The sequence below is a fragment of the Chanodichthys erythropterus genome, chromosome 24 (genome assembly GCF_024489055.1).
Source record: "Chanodichthys erythropterus isolate Z2021 chromosome 24, ASM2448905v1, whole genome shotgun sequence".
Lineage (NCBI taxonomy): Eukaryota > Metazoa > Chordata > Actinopteri > Cypriniformes > Xenocyprididae > Chanodichthys > Chanodichthys erythropterus.
Window position 1 is genome coordinate 7660784 of NC_090244.1, and position 14721 is coordinate 7675504.

At 35.1% G+C, this 14721-nt stretch overlaps 1 protein-coding gene across 1 annotated transcript in view; it reads left to right on the top strand.

Annotated features, from left to right (window-relative positions):
* Positions 1-9378, top strand: part of LOC137015605 (mucin-2-like) — a 47176-nt gene extending 37798 nt beyond the window's left edge. Inside the window, exons 36-47 of the mRNA XM_067380653.1 lie at positions 2380-2480; positions 3293-3324; positions 3429-3615; positions 3710-3798; positions 3994-4113; positions 5991-6110; positions 7702-7821; positions 8356-8454; positions 8545-8664; positions 8857-8955; positions 9057-9067; positions 9369-9378. Of these exons, the coding sequence (XP_067236754.1) occupies positions 2380-2480; positions 3293-3324; positions 3429-3615; positions 3710-3798; positions 3994-4113; positions 5991-6110; positions 7702-7821; positions 8356-8454; positions 8545-8664; positions 8857-8955; positions 9057-9067; positions 9369-9378 (1108 nt within the window). The remainder of the gene's footprint in view (positions 1-2379; positions 2481-3292; positions 3325-3428; positions 3616-3709; positions 3799-3993; positions 4114-5990; positions 6111-7701; positions 7822-8355; positions 8455-8544; positions 8665-8856; positions 8956-9056; positions 9068-9368) is intronic.
* Positions 9379-14721: the final 5343 nt, after the last annotated feature.

Here is a 14721-nt window from a genome sequence, read left to right on the forward strand (position 1 = left end):
TCCCTAACTTTTTTTTTTTTTTTTTTGCTGTTGTTTCTTACAATCATTTTTAATTCCATTCTGGACCACGTTCACATTTATCTCATCTTTTTAAATGCACTTCTGTATATGTGAAACAGGGTTTCTGAGGGTCTTGAAAAGGTCTTAAAGAGTCTTAATTCGCCCTGACACAAATTAAGGCCATAAAAGGTCTTAAATCAGAGCAGAAATTCTTAAGTAAATAAAGTTATTGCATTAAATATTGCATACATTACAAATAAATGATTTTCCAATACAAATGGTTTTCCAATACAAATATCTAAACATCTTTAAATCAAGATGCAAATGCAAAATGAAGTCTTAAAAACCTGAACAAAATTAAGTTTATGCTTAAAACAAGAACAAATATCTGAATCTGTCAATGAGTTATGAAAACTTCCCTTTGAAGTAAGCTGATTATAATCAGCACATTGGCAGATATTTGTTCTTATTTTAAGCATAAACAATAATTTAAGCATAATAATTTTCACAGAAAATAAATTCAAATTGTATGTAATTTTGCATCTAAAGTAAACACATCTTGATTGAAGAGTCTTTAGACAGTTGCACTGTAAAACAAGACAAAAATTTACTTATGATTTATTTATTTATTTATCTATTTATTTTGGTAAAACTTTAGTTTAGGGTCCAATTGACGTTCGCAAAGACCCGCCCCCCTTTAGTTTCTGTTGCTACATCCGACAAGCCATGCTGCTCTCACGCCACACATCATGTTCTCATTGGTGAAAAATACATTGCGAAGCAAAGAGGACACTGACAACGCATCGACAGACAAGACAGAGCAGGTTACTTTTGATATGAAACAAAGTCTCAGATTTCAAATTTTGTAATTTTTAAAGAAATTTAAACAATAAATACCGTTTTGTGGCTCTTTAATGTGTCGTGACAAATTGCTGTAGCGCCTTGTGTACCAATCATCTCTTCCTACTAGTTTATTTATAGCATCAAATAAACATGAAAGAACATCATAAGGAATATTATTTGAATTGCGGAAAGACGTTAGTACACGCCATTTTTCAAGTTCAAGTCCACCGACGTGAATCTATTAACTCCCCTGACTGCTTTGTCTAACAAAATGCCGGATTCGTCATTATGATTGGTTAGATCGCCTGTCAATCAAACTAACTAGTTGCTTATTAGCATGCATATTACTTGGATATAGGCTGTTTATTGTACTTATTAAACACATATTAATGCCTTATTCTGCATGGCCATATTCTACATCCCTTAATTCTACCCAATACCAAACTTTACTAACTTTTCTTTGTCATTGTTTTTACATCTCAGCGAGCAAACTTATATAGCACCTGTTTAGATCAATGCTTTAACCCTTTCGACCGTGAGTTTAAAATATTCTAACTGTCCTCCCAGAGTGAGTTTTTTTAAGGCGACCGTTATTTTAGAACGTTCGCCTTTAATGTTTCCATAGCGACGCGTCTTGCGTGTCACGAGCGCTAAATGCAGCAACAATAACACTGTATGACAGATGGATCACTATTATTTAGTTTTTCCTTTTTTATTTAAAATATTCGCAAAATTGCTTACCATGTCATCAACTATCTGATATTCCGATTCTCAAATATGTGTAAGTGAGTGTGTTTTGTCGTTTTAAAACTTTTATAAACGATCTTTATCTTGATCTATAATGCGAGTTGGGCGCCGCCATCTTAGTTTGCGCTGCATTTCACAGAGTCCTGTCAGTCGGATTTACAGCAGGTTAATTCATCATTTTCTTCTGAAATATATGCAAGTAAGTGGCTGGTGAACTGGAAGAATAATAGAGTAAACTTTATAGTTACTTAGGCCCATTATGTGTGTCTGATATGAATAAATGTCGCCAAATTATATTTGTTATTGCTGCTTCCACTGATGTCGGACATCAATGTGTAAATTATAAACGCTTAATGTATTGTTTTAATGGTGCTTATGCATATTTAAATGTCTGAAACCTTAAAATAAACATTATGTGCCTGAAAACACTGCATAGCTGTGATATATGACAAGAGCTGCGCGCGTCTGTCTTGTAGCCAGAGCGCGAAAGCACAGTTTGAATCTGGCAGTTATGTGACGTCGCTGAACGTTCGAAATCCCATATGTGGTACCGTACGCCCAGGGGCACTGAAATAAAAATCCCATATGTGGGACCGTACCGCTCAAAGGGTTAAAACACTGACACATTTAACAGGTCATGTGATGTCAACCTAAAAAAATTGCAGAAAATGTAAATTAGGTACTTTGGTTTACAGTGTAGAAATTGCCTAGATGCAGTGTTAATGTTACTGTGATGTAAATGTAATGTGTGTAATAAACTAAAAAGTTTAAATAATATTTGCATTTCAGACCTACACAGAGCTCAATTTCAGTGCCCACAGAAGGCTGCTTCTGCCGTGAGAACACAACACTCTTCAACACAGAGTCAGGATTATGTGTGTCAAAATGTGGTGAGAAGCCTTTATAGTTTGTGTATCTATCAGAGTTAAAGTCGATTTACTGAGGTTTGTGCTAGTCAATTTACTGGTATTTGGGGCCTTAATTAATGATCAAAAAAGCATGTCTTAAACCATTTTGCAGTTGACATGACTGTGATAGTTGCTGCAGAGAACAGAAAGAGTGAGTGGTAGAAGGAAGAGAATTTTCTCCACTTGTGTTAATTTACTTTGAATGCCAGCGGAAGACACTATCCGATCAAAATGATTACCAAGCTACGTTATTTTTCCTTTATTATTTTTTATTTATTTATTATTACTATGTTATTATTGCTAATTTGTGCTGATCTTGGTAGATTGCGTTGATCATTATGGAATTGAACAGGCTGTGTCCGTGTTCTTTTATTTGCACATTATCAAGAGATTGCCCACAGAAATTTCCATTGATTCTTTTATGGGATTGCGGTCTCATGTTAATTTTCACTGTTTAGGCCTATTTCTTTCATAGTTGTAAATAACAGTCATATCCATGATTGCTGAGTATCTGAAATGCATGCTGTGATAAATACAATATTATCTCTAGATTAAGTCCAGTAGAATTAACAGTATGTTACTTGGGCTAGTAGATCTTGGTTTGGATCTGGGCCTCAAGAACTCTAGTCTTCTGTTTTGGTCTGGGACTTGAGGTTTTTGACTCCAACTGTGTGTGGTGTCTATCAAGGCCCTGAGAAAGAAAAATAAAGATGTACAGAAAACTTGTACCTCACGTCAACATGTATGCCGTATCCATTTCTGAGAATGTTTCTGATTTTGGTCTTACCTTGTAGGATGTGTGGACTCCTCTGGGACTCCACGTGAGGTACAGCAAGGTTTAAAACTGTTCATCAATAATCAATTGTGTTGTACTATGTGTTGAAGAAGTATCCTAGTTATACTTATTTTGTTTGTTTGTTTTTGTTGCAGTTTGATAAGCATTTTATGCACAACTGTGAAGACTGTGTCTGTGATAAGGCCAGTCAATCAGTGATCTGTAAACCCAAGAAGTGTCCTGATGTAACACCTGACAACTGCACTAGGCCCGGCTTCATGCTGTTCAATGAGACTGATACTGCTGACAAATGTTGCAGCAAACAAGTTTGCAGAGAGATTGGTGCGTTTCTTTTTTTTTTTTTTTAATGGGGTTTGGTTTAGGATTGAAGTGCCATTTTTTTTAAAGTCTCCTCTCACTCTGTTCCATAAATTAGATTGTGCAGTCATCATGTGCAAAAATGGATCATGTACAAAAGGGTCCTGTATTTATGTTGCACCAGACAACACCACACATACTCTCAAGGTACATTTGAAAACATCTTTTCAGTTCCCAGTCAGTCACAATCAATGAATTGGGACCCAAATTCACCAATTCAGTTCTGACGTAACGTCTCCATTCCCTCCTTCAGGGAACGAGGGTTACATATGTAACCAAGATGTTCAGTGGACAAAGAACTTGCTCTGTTTCTCAATCTTTATGTTGTTTGTCTTTTTGTAGGATGGAGAGGAGTACAAGAACATATGTGAAACTGTTACCTGCCATCAAATTAATGGCTTGTTTGTGACTAAGAAAACCATCACAAAATGTCCTTATTTGAGTTCACATGACTGTGAGCCTGTAAGTACATCTCCACACATCATACACTTTTCATATACTACACATGGTCTTATCTGATTGTGCACATTTCTTCAACCATTGAAGAGATTGTACAGCAGCATTATGTTTCAGATAGTGACATTGTTTCATTGTTGATTAGTTACATTAATGTGACAAGTTCACCCAGCTTCTGTTTGGTTAATGAATTAATGAATACTTGCCGTTCACTCTAAGGGGTTTGCATATGTGAAAAAAGTAGGAGAGTGCTGTGGAACATGTTCACAAGTGGCCTGTATTTATGATACACCAGACAACACCAGACAGACTCTCAAGGTACATTTGAAACATCTTTTCATCTGCAAGAATCTGCTCTGTTCATCAGTCTAAATGAAGTATGCTTGTCTTTTGTTAGGATGGAGAATTTCACAATTACAAATGCGAAAATGTTACCTGTCGTGAATTTAATGGGGTGTTTGTGACTGAGAAGACCATAAGAGAATGTCCTTACTTGAGTTCACATAACTGTGGGCCTGTAAGTAGAATTTCTAGCTTCAACTCCACACCAAACACGTCTTCTAAATGTTTTTTTTTATTTTTTTTTTTTTTTCTTGGCTGCTGCTTATTTCAAATTGTATATATTGAGGAAGTTTACACAGCCTTAATGCAGCATTGTGTGCTCACATCCAGTGCTATTTTTTTACATAGCTTATAGTATTAGTCATAGTTCTTTATTCACAGTTCATAGTTTGTTTAAATCCTTAAAAATCAATATTTGAATGTTTTACTTTAATTAAAATTGACTAAAATTGTTCTGTATATATATATATATATATATATATATATATATATATATATATATATATATATATATATATATATATATATACTTCACAAGATACTTCACAATTGTGTTTTAGGATGGTTATTTATGCTTTAGTGTGAAGGTAGGAAATAACAATTAGATTAAGAACATTCCTTGAATGTGCATTCAATGGATTTAGGCCATTTAATTTGCCTAAGACTCACATACACAGTACTGTATTCTGTATGAATATATTTTTTCCTTTAAGGTGCAATGTGTAAAATTTGGGAGGATCTATTGACATAAATGCAATATAATATACATAACTGTTTTCAGTGGTGCATAAACACCTTATATAATAAACCGTTATGTTTTTATTAGCTCAGAATGAGCCATTTCTGTGTCATACATCCCCCTCCATGTCAAGTATGCTCAAGCATGTTTCTACAGCAGCCCTAAATGGACAAACACTCTACAGAGCGCGTTTCATCACTATGTTGTTGTTGTTCTTTTTGTTGGTGTTTTTAGAGGCAGTTTGCATCGTAACTACATTGAATACGCACGAAGTAGTAGTAGTAGTCGTTGTCTGGTTTATTAGAAGCAGAGACCATTCTTTTGTTAGAAGTAAGAAGAAACCTCATTGCTTCACACTGGCTACTCTCTGTTGTCTCAGACGACATCTTTGTCTTGTATCGGCCAGACGGCCACCATAGCTTCTCCGAAAGGGAGGGGTGGGCGCCGTTAGTTGCAGTTCGCAACCTCACCGCCAGATGCAGCTAAAATTTACACATTGCACATTTAACTCTTTCAAAATTACAGCTTAAAAAGTTGTTGGTTTGAAAATGCAGCAATAAATGTGCCACTGGATTATTGAAACTACTGTATAAACTTGTTTTTCATTTCAAGGGATTTGAATATATGAAAAAAGAGAGCGAATGCTGTGAAACATGTACTCAAGTGGCCTGTATTTATGATGCACCAGACAACACCAGACATGTTCTCATGGTAAAACTTTCTCAAACTTTTCTACATTCTTTCAGTTCATCAGACAAAGAATCTGCTCTGAATTAATCCTCATGTGTCTGTCTTTTTGTAGAATGGTGAGGACGTCAAGTACAAATGTGAAACTGTTACCTGCCATCAAATTAAGGACTCGTTTTTGACTGAGAAAACCAACACAGAATGTGCTTACTTGAGTTCACAAGACTGTGGGGCTGTGAGTAGATTTTCTAGCTTTAAAGGTTTAGTTCACCAAAAAATGAAAATTCTGTAATTTATTACTCACCCTTGTGTTGTTCCACATCCGTAAGACCTTCATTCATCTTCAGAACACAAATTCACAAAGATGTTTTTGTAGTTGCTTCATGAAATTAAAGGGATAGTTCACCCAAAAATGAAAATTTGATGTTTATCTGCTTACCCCCAGCGCATCCAAGATGTAGGTGACTTTGTTTCTTTAGTTGAACACAAATGATGATTTTTAACTGCAACCACTGCCGTCTGTCAGTCTTATAATGCGAGTCAATGGTAACACAATTTATAAGAGTCAACAAACATGCACAGACAAATCCAAATTAAACCCTGCGGCTCGTGACGACACATTGATGTCCTTAGACACGAAACGATCGGTTTGTGCGAGAAACCAAACAGTATTTATATCATTTTTTACCTCTAATACACCATGTCCAACTGCGTTCAGCACTCGTTTAGTGAGGTCTGATCGCGCTCTGACAACGGAAGTGATGTCTAGCACTCATTGAAGTATACGCGCGAGACATCACTGCCGCTGTCAGAGCGCGATCAGACCTCACTAAACGAGTGCTGAACGCAGTTGGACAGTGGTGTATTAGAGGTAAAAAATTATATAAATAATGTTCGGTTTCTCACACAAACCGATGGTTTCGTGTCTTAGAACATCAATGTGTCGTCACGAGCCGCAGGGTTTAATTTGGATTTGTCTGTGCATGTTTATTGACTTTTATAAACTTTTATAAATTGTGTTACCATCGCATTATACGACTGACAGACCGCAACGGTTGGAGTTAAAAATCATCATTTGTGTTCTACTGAAGAAACAAAGTCACCTACATCTTGGATGCCCTGGGGGTAAGCAGATAAACATCAAATTTTCATTTTTGGGTGAACTATCCCTTTAAGTTTAAGCCACTGGAGTCACATGGAGTACTTTATGATGACTTTTTCCTACCTTTCTGAATCTTGGAGTGATAGTTGTGTTGGATCTCTATGGAGAGACAGAAACCTCTCAGACTTCATCAGAATATCTTAATTTGTGTTCTGAAGAAGAACAAAGGTCTTTCGGATGTGGTACGACATGAGGGTGAGTAATAAATGACAGAATTTTCATTTTTTGGGTGAACTAACCCTTTAAATACACACATCACACACATGTTCAGTTTGTATTTTTTGGAGATATTTCTTAACTTAATGTACACATTCATTAAGGAAGTTTTTACAACACCAATGCAGCATCATGTTCTCAGATAATGACATTGCGTCATTGTTGATCGGTTGCAATGTAGCACGTGACCAGTTCATCCATCTTCCACCTGATTAATAAAATTATCAACTTGTCGTTCACTCCAAGGGGTTTAAATATGTGAAAAAAGAAGGAGAGTGCTGTGGAACATGTACACAAATAGCCTGTATTTATGATGCACCAGACAACACCACACAGACTCTCAAGGTACATATGAAAACATCCCCAACCTTTTCTTCATCATTTCAGTTCATAAAAAACAATCTGCTCTGTTCTTCAATCCTCATGGTGTCTGTCTGTCTTTTGTTAGGTTGGAGAAGTCAAGAGTTACACATGTGAAACTGTGTCCTGCCATCAAATTAATGACTCGTTCATCAGTGAGAAGACCAAAAAAGAATGCGCTTACTTGAGTTCACAAGACTGTGGGCCTGTGAGTAGAATCTCTAGCTTCAACTTTGCTTGTTAGGGCCCGAGCACAGATGGTGTGAGGACCGTATTGTAATTGCTCTGTCAATTCTTCTTCTTCTCCTCAACGAATTAAATTTTTGAGTGCTTAAACATGCTTGAAGCTTTTTACATGCATCAGAAGTGGTGAAAATGTACATGTGATATGGGTTTCAGAATTAGGTGTGACAAAATGGCTCGATAGCACCACCTACAAATTTTCAATCAAGCGCCCTTCGCGCTATGTTACATATACAGGTATGAAATTTGGAAGACACATGTAACAGCCCAATACCTACAAAAAAGTCTCGGAAGCAAAATCTGAAAACCCTACAGGAAGTGAGATATTTCGAATTTTCTCTGCAAATTTTTTGCGGTTTTTGCCATTTCCACGTTTTACTTTAACGAACTACTCGTAGAGATTTTATCAGATAAACATCATATTTGGTCCGTCTAATCTAAAGGCCTTTGAGACATTAAATTGCAAATCGTAGTGTATAAACTTGTTTTTCACTCCAAGGGGTTTGAATATGTGATAAAAGAAGGAGAGTGCTGTGGATCATGCACACAAGTGGCCTGCATTTATGATGCACCAGACAAAACCAGACAGACTCTCAAGGTACATTTGAAAACATCATTTGTTCAGTTCATCAGACAAGGAATCTGCTCTATTCTTCTGTCTTAATGGATTCTGTCTGTCTTTTGTTAGGATGGAGAAGTCCAGAGTTACACATGTGAAACTGTTACCTGTCGTGAATTTAATGGCTTATTTGTGACTGAGAAGACCAAAATAGAATGTCCTTACTTGAGTTCACTCGACTGTGGGCCTGTGAGTAGAATTGCACATTTTTCCATCGATTGAGGAAGTTTGCACGACACTAATGCATGATTGTGTGCTCACATCCAATGCTTATTTTTTTAATATATATATTTTTCTTTTAAGTATTGGTTAAAAATTGAAAATGCAGTAAAGTGTATTATTAAAACTACTAATGTATAAACTCTTTTTTTCCTCTCCAAGGGTTTTGAATACGTGAAAAAAGAAGGAGAGTGCTGTGGAACATGCACACAAGTGGCCTGCATTTATGATGCACCAGACAACACCAGACATGTTCTCAAGGTACATTAAAAAACATTTTCAAACTTCTTCATTCTTTGAGTTTGACAGACAGTGAATCTGCTCTGTTCTTCAGTCTTCATGCTGTCTCTCTTTTTGTTTAGAATGGAAAGGAGTACTATTTCAAATGTATGAATACAACCTGTCTGAACAGGAATGGCATGTTTATGACAAAAGAGAGCTATAAACAATGCCCTCCCTTTAACCAAGATGACTGTAAGCCTGTAAGTAGAAACTCAAGGAGTGCACATTACACCCAAGTTCTGCTTTTGACACATTATTTTCAACTTTTTGAGGTAAAAAAAATACCAAAGAAATACCTTCAAATAGTCCTCGTTGAGATCCATCCTAACAATTTTTTGAGATTTGACCATACTTTACAAAAATGTTTCCTTTCTATATTTATGTCCTTGTAGGAAACAGTGAAATATGACAAAGACGGATGCTGCAAGATCTGTAAGATATTGTTTCCTTGTACAAAACATTTTGACAAAAATGTTCAAATTGTTTTATCCACCCTATTGTATTTATGCAGAACATTTAAAAGATGTTACATAAATTATAAATAACATATTAGGCACAGCATAAAATGCATGTCTGCCTCTATCATCTCTCAGGTGAACTCAGCAACTGTGTTCGTGCGAAGAACGTCACCCGTCTGTATGTCAATGAATGCACTTCCATCGAGGATGTAGAAGTTACTTCCTGTGCTGGCCACTGTGACGATGGATCAATGTGAGAGCATTGCACACCTGTTGATCACACACATATTTTTCCTATCAAATTCTCAGAAGAAGAACCAAAAAAGCCTTAGTGTTACAGAGTAAAACTAATTTATTTATCATTCATTTTATATGAGGATTGCAGCCGGGTTACCAAAATTTAGGACGTGTGTAAATACAGTCTAAAACTATTTTTGATTTGTGTGGTTTAGTTTAATTAAGGAGAAAAACTTTCACAAAAGCCTTCCTCCCGCCAGAAAAAAATAGTCCCTGACCATGAACAGCAACAGAAGTTACATTATTACACCATTAGATGGCAGCAAAGACTGTCTTTATGAGTGTGTCAGTCAGTAGCAAAGACTTTTACATTGAAAAGACTGAATTGTTGTGAACACTGAACAAGACGCAACTGACAAATGCTTTGACCAGTGCTGTCAGTCACGGGAAAACCCCTTAACTGTTAAAAGGACAGGATAATACATCGGATATATAAACACATTTTTTATTATGAACATAAGACTGACCTGAAGGAAAAAGCTAAATTTGAATGCAGGTAATACACTCGATCTCTTTCTCACAATACTCTTTTACATAATACAGTAAGCTTCAACGAACGACATCAATTGAAACGGTTTACGTTGCTAAGGGTGTTGTGTAGTGATACACAGAACCGTTGAGTGAAGCGGTCATAACCTTGTTTTATTTTTAAAAAAAACACAGCTATTGACTAATCAGAATCAAGGACAGGAACTAAACATTTATAAATCGTATTATAATAGAATAGTTGCCAAAACAACAACAACAAATTCCACAAAAACAAATCACATTAAAACTGGTTTCTGAAAGGTCTCCAAACATGGTTCAGAAAAGTGAATTTAACTCATTTGTTAGCCATTTTGCTTGCTCGTTTGTCAAGTATCTGATGAAATTAATGCATTTTTAAAGTTTGTTAAAGCATCCAAATTTCTGTGTGGATACTGTATATAAGGATAAACTCACATCCTGCTGTGCTACAGTCATCTGACCGGTGTTTTCTTGGAAATCTGCACAGGTATTCAATGGAAAATGACATCATGATGCACAGCTGTTCTTGCTGCCGGGAGGAGAGTGTCAGCCGTAAAGAGGTGATGCTGAAGTGTGCCAATGGCAGCGAGATCCTTCATCACTACACGTACATAGAGACCTGCAAATGCACACCTACCAAGTGTGAAGAAGAGACTGGAAAAAATGTACATGGACAATTTACGGAAATAAATCTCGTAACACTTAATGGGATAAAAGAACCATAAAAAATATCGTAAAGAATTTTAAGTTTAGGGGACTGGACTTTGGGTAAAAATCTACACATTTAATTATATAATGTTAATATTCCATCTAAAGTAAAATCTATATAACAACTGTAATAATACAGTTGGTAAAAGAGGCAAATGATGAATTAGAGTTAATCACAAGTCACTTTTACACAAGCTGAGGTAAATACTAATATCTAGATTCTAGAAGGTGCACACAAATACAAAACACCAAAACGTGTGACACGAAAATAATGCAAGAAAATTAAACAACATAAGATACAACATAAAAAGTACATAATTAATAACAAAAACTAACAAAAGAAAAAATTATGTCAATTATTTTATTTAGTGTCACTCAGGGAATTGTTTACAGTTTTTCACTGTAAATGATAAGATCTATAACAGTATTTTACTGTAAAATTAACTGGCCCATTAGATAATCAATTAACAGGTTCTTACCATTGCTTTCAGTCTTTTATTAAAATTACAAACATTGTTTTACAGTGTAGACCACCTGTGGATAAAAAAAGATCCCACTTGACCTGCTGATCTGTTACAAGAAAGCAACTATTTTAAAATATAGAACCAAAATGACAATGATTTAAACTGATTGTTGTAGTGCATTAATGGCTAAAATTATTTTGGCAAATATTGCACCTCACGTTTTCTTTGGTTTGATTGAAGGGTGTAGTTATTTCTAAGCATAATCTTAAAAAAAAAAAAAAAAAACTATTCTTTTTGGTAATGCATGATATAATGTTTTTTTTTTCCTTCCAATAAAATGAATCGAAATCACAATAAAGCATAATAAAAAGCATAATTTACAGTCTTGTGGATTTTTATTTATTTTGAATTTTTTGGGGAAAATTGCTAGCTTGCATACATTGATAGTACAAAGCATCAGAGTTCAAGTAATTTCCTTTTTTTTTTATTAATTTATCATTTTATGCTATTTATCATTGTTAACCAATAGCCCTACTTAAATGTAATCTCCAGTACATGGTTTCATATTGGTGAAAAAACTCTTAAAAATTTTGATTTTGAATCAGCAACTGGACGGGTAAAAAGTGCATTACCTACATCTTACCATTAGAGATCACTGTTGTCAACCTACTGAAAGGGACAGATTTCCCTCAAGTTATTTTTGCACATTTCTGTTGACATCAGTGCTTTTGAAAGCGTTTCTATTCAAATATGAGTTTGTCATAATAAATTAGAGAAGAAAAAAAAAAATACTACCCCTCCATTGAACCGATTGGTAACGTCCAACCAATGCGCGTCGCACTTTCACCAAAACAATGCGAGTAGCGCTCTACTGTTTGAATGAGACAGTACGGGTAGCTCAAAAAATGAAGAGAGAGAACCGCTGACCAGCCGACTATATTAAACTGCTGGTCAAAGAGGGACGTTAAAAAGAATAAAGCATGTACTGAGAAGAAGGTATGAGAATGTTGTAATAGCTAAGTACACTCCACATATATTTTAGCCTATGATTGTAGCTAGCTAACGTTAATCCATTGCAGTTCAGCCATAGCTAACAGTGCAACCAGTTACCAAAACAGCCGTCTGTTTTGTTAGTTCATGTTTTAATAGTGTCTGTATTTATCAATGAAAAAAAGTATTCATATCGGTGTTTGTTTTCTTCCGAAATTAATCTGACTTTTGAACGAATTGGCTGAATTAACGATTTAAGTGACTGACTCAATAAAAAAAAGCGAATCGCTGCCACCTACTGGCGGTTTCAATATTTAACATAATTTCTTTATTTTTAGAATCACAATTATGTTAGAATTTGATGAATAATTATACATAAATTTCATAAAGTTATGATAGATAGATAGATAGATAGATAGATAGATAGATAGATAGATAGATAGATAGATAGATAGATAGATAGATAGATAGATAGATAGATAGATAGATAGGAAATAAATGATCCAATAACACAAAACAGATTATTATTTTTTAATAATAAAAAAAAATAAGAGACATCATACCAACGTTCAACCCCCCAATGTTGAAACCAAATCTACGCCCTTGCATATAGGTAATGTTAAAAACGTAAAAATGTTCATATCAAGCATGCTTCTGTTGCGTTGTTTTCGCCTTCTAATGAGTCTGAGTAATATGCGTTTACAACAAAAATGGCACTGAATACAAATTGTATATTTCACGTGCTCATAACTTCATGAAAAATGCACAGATCATAACAAAATGGCACATCAATAGTTAAAGCAGATTCTCAAGATTAAAATGAATTCAAAATCAACATAATGTTGATCACAAGATATTACTCACGGAATGATTTAACATACTTGGCTGAAAACATGTCTTTCATCTTTCAGGGATGAAGTGTGTGTCCAATGTTCCCGGACACACATCCATGTACGTTTTCCAACGTGGAATAACACAAAACTTCATTTTAAAGCTTAGAATCTCATCTTTTTAATGCATCTAACCATTTTGAAAAACTCCTAAGGAGTGATGAGATGTGCCTCTAAACCTGAGTTTACCGCCCGTTGGCGCCACCTGGCTGCAGAAAAAGTAAACAACAATTTTTTTAAACTATCCTTTAAGCTGTCACCACGAAATTTGAACCGGATGATATAGGAGATATAGGAGAGCATCACCAAAAAATAATTGTCCCGATCTTATTGCGTTCCTGAGTTATTCCATGTAAAATAATAATAATAAAAAAAATTATAAAAAAAAAAAATAGATATATTTTTTGTATTTTATCAGCTGTTTCTCAGCAAGAAAATGTCCTAATGTAATTTAATTTATTTATGTAATTTTCTTAAAATTTAAAAAGTGTTCTATCAAACGATATCTACCTTTTGACTCTCCTTGCTACAGTTTTGGAGTTATGAGTCTTTACTTTTGTGCGTGTCACTCAGAAAAAAAGAAAAGAAAAAACTCTAAAAAAGCCTTCAGGTCTTAAAGGGTTAACCGACGTTCTACAAATACATACAGGCGCTACTTTAATGTGAGCACCGATTTACCTCAGATTTAGGCTTTTGTGGCGAGTGGAAAAACATGCGTTACTATGCACGGTATGTAATTAAATTTAAATTATGTAGGCTAAGTTAAATTTTCATGGCCAAGTAGGCTAACCGTGTAACAAGTTTAGGTACGTAGCCTACATTATTTCAAAATGAACCCGTTTAAACTTTAATTAATGAAATATCGCATTCTTTTCAGGTGACATTTATTAAAAGTGCATATACTTACCTAAAAACTTTGATGTTTTGGTTCGCTATTGATTACATAAATAATCACTTTCTTGACATTTACGTAATATATTTATAACAGACTTTAATTTCAAAATTCCTCGCCAGAGATTTTCGTCCACATCTCACAATATTCCTCAAGCTTACGTGTGAATGTTGAATCCATACCATCAGTATCTCTGGAGGCTTTATATTGCTGGCTCACTTTGTCCCAGAGGTAATTTATGAGGTGGAGAATTCAGAAATGGAAAATCATAAAATGTGGTGCCATGACGCCATGTGTATTTCTCAAATAAAGCATGTAGCTTTACGGTTTGAACAAAGTTTAGCTAATTTGCTTGTATCCACATCTGGGACATCATTACAGTCGACATAGAGACAACATCCTTCCTCAAGAGCTGATGTGAGCAGCACTTGCTCTTTTATAGTGTCTTTGAGGAAGTGTAATCTGATCAGAAGGTGGGACACAGGCGTATGCACAATTGTGATATTATCTTTCAGTCCTATCAACGTAGTGCTTGGGAA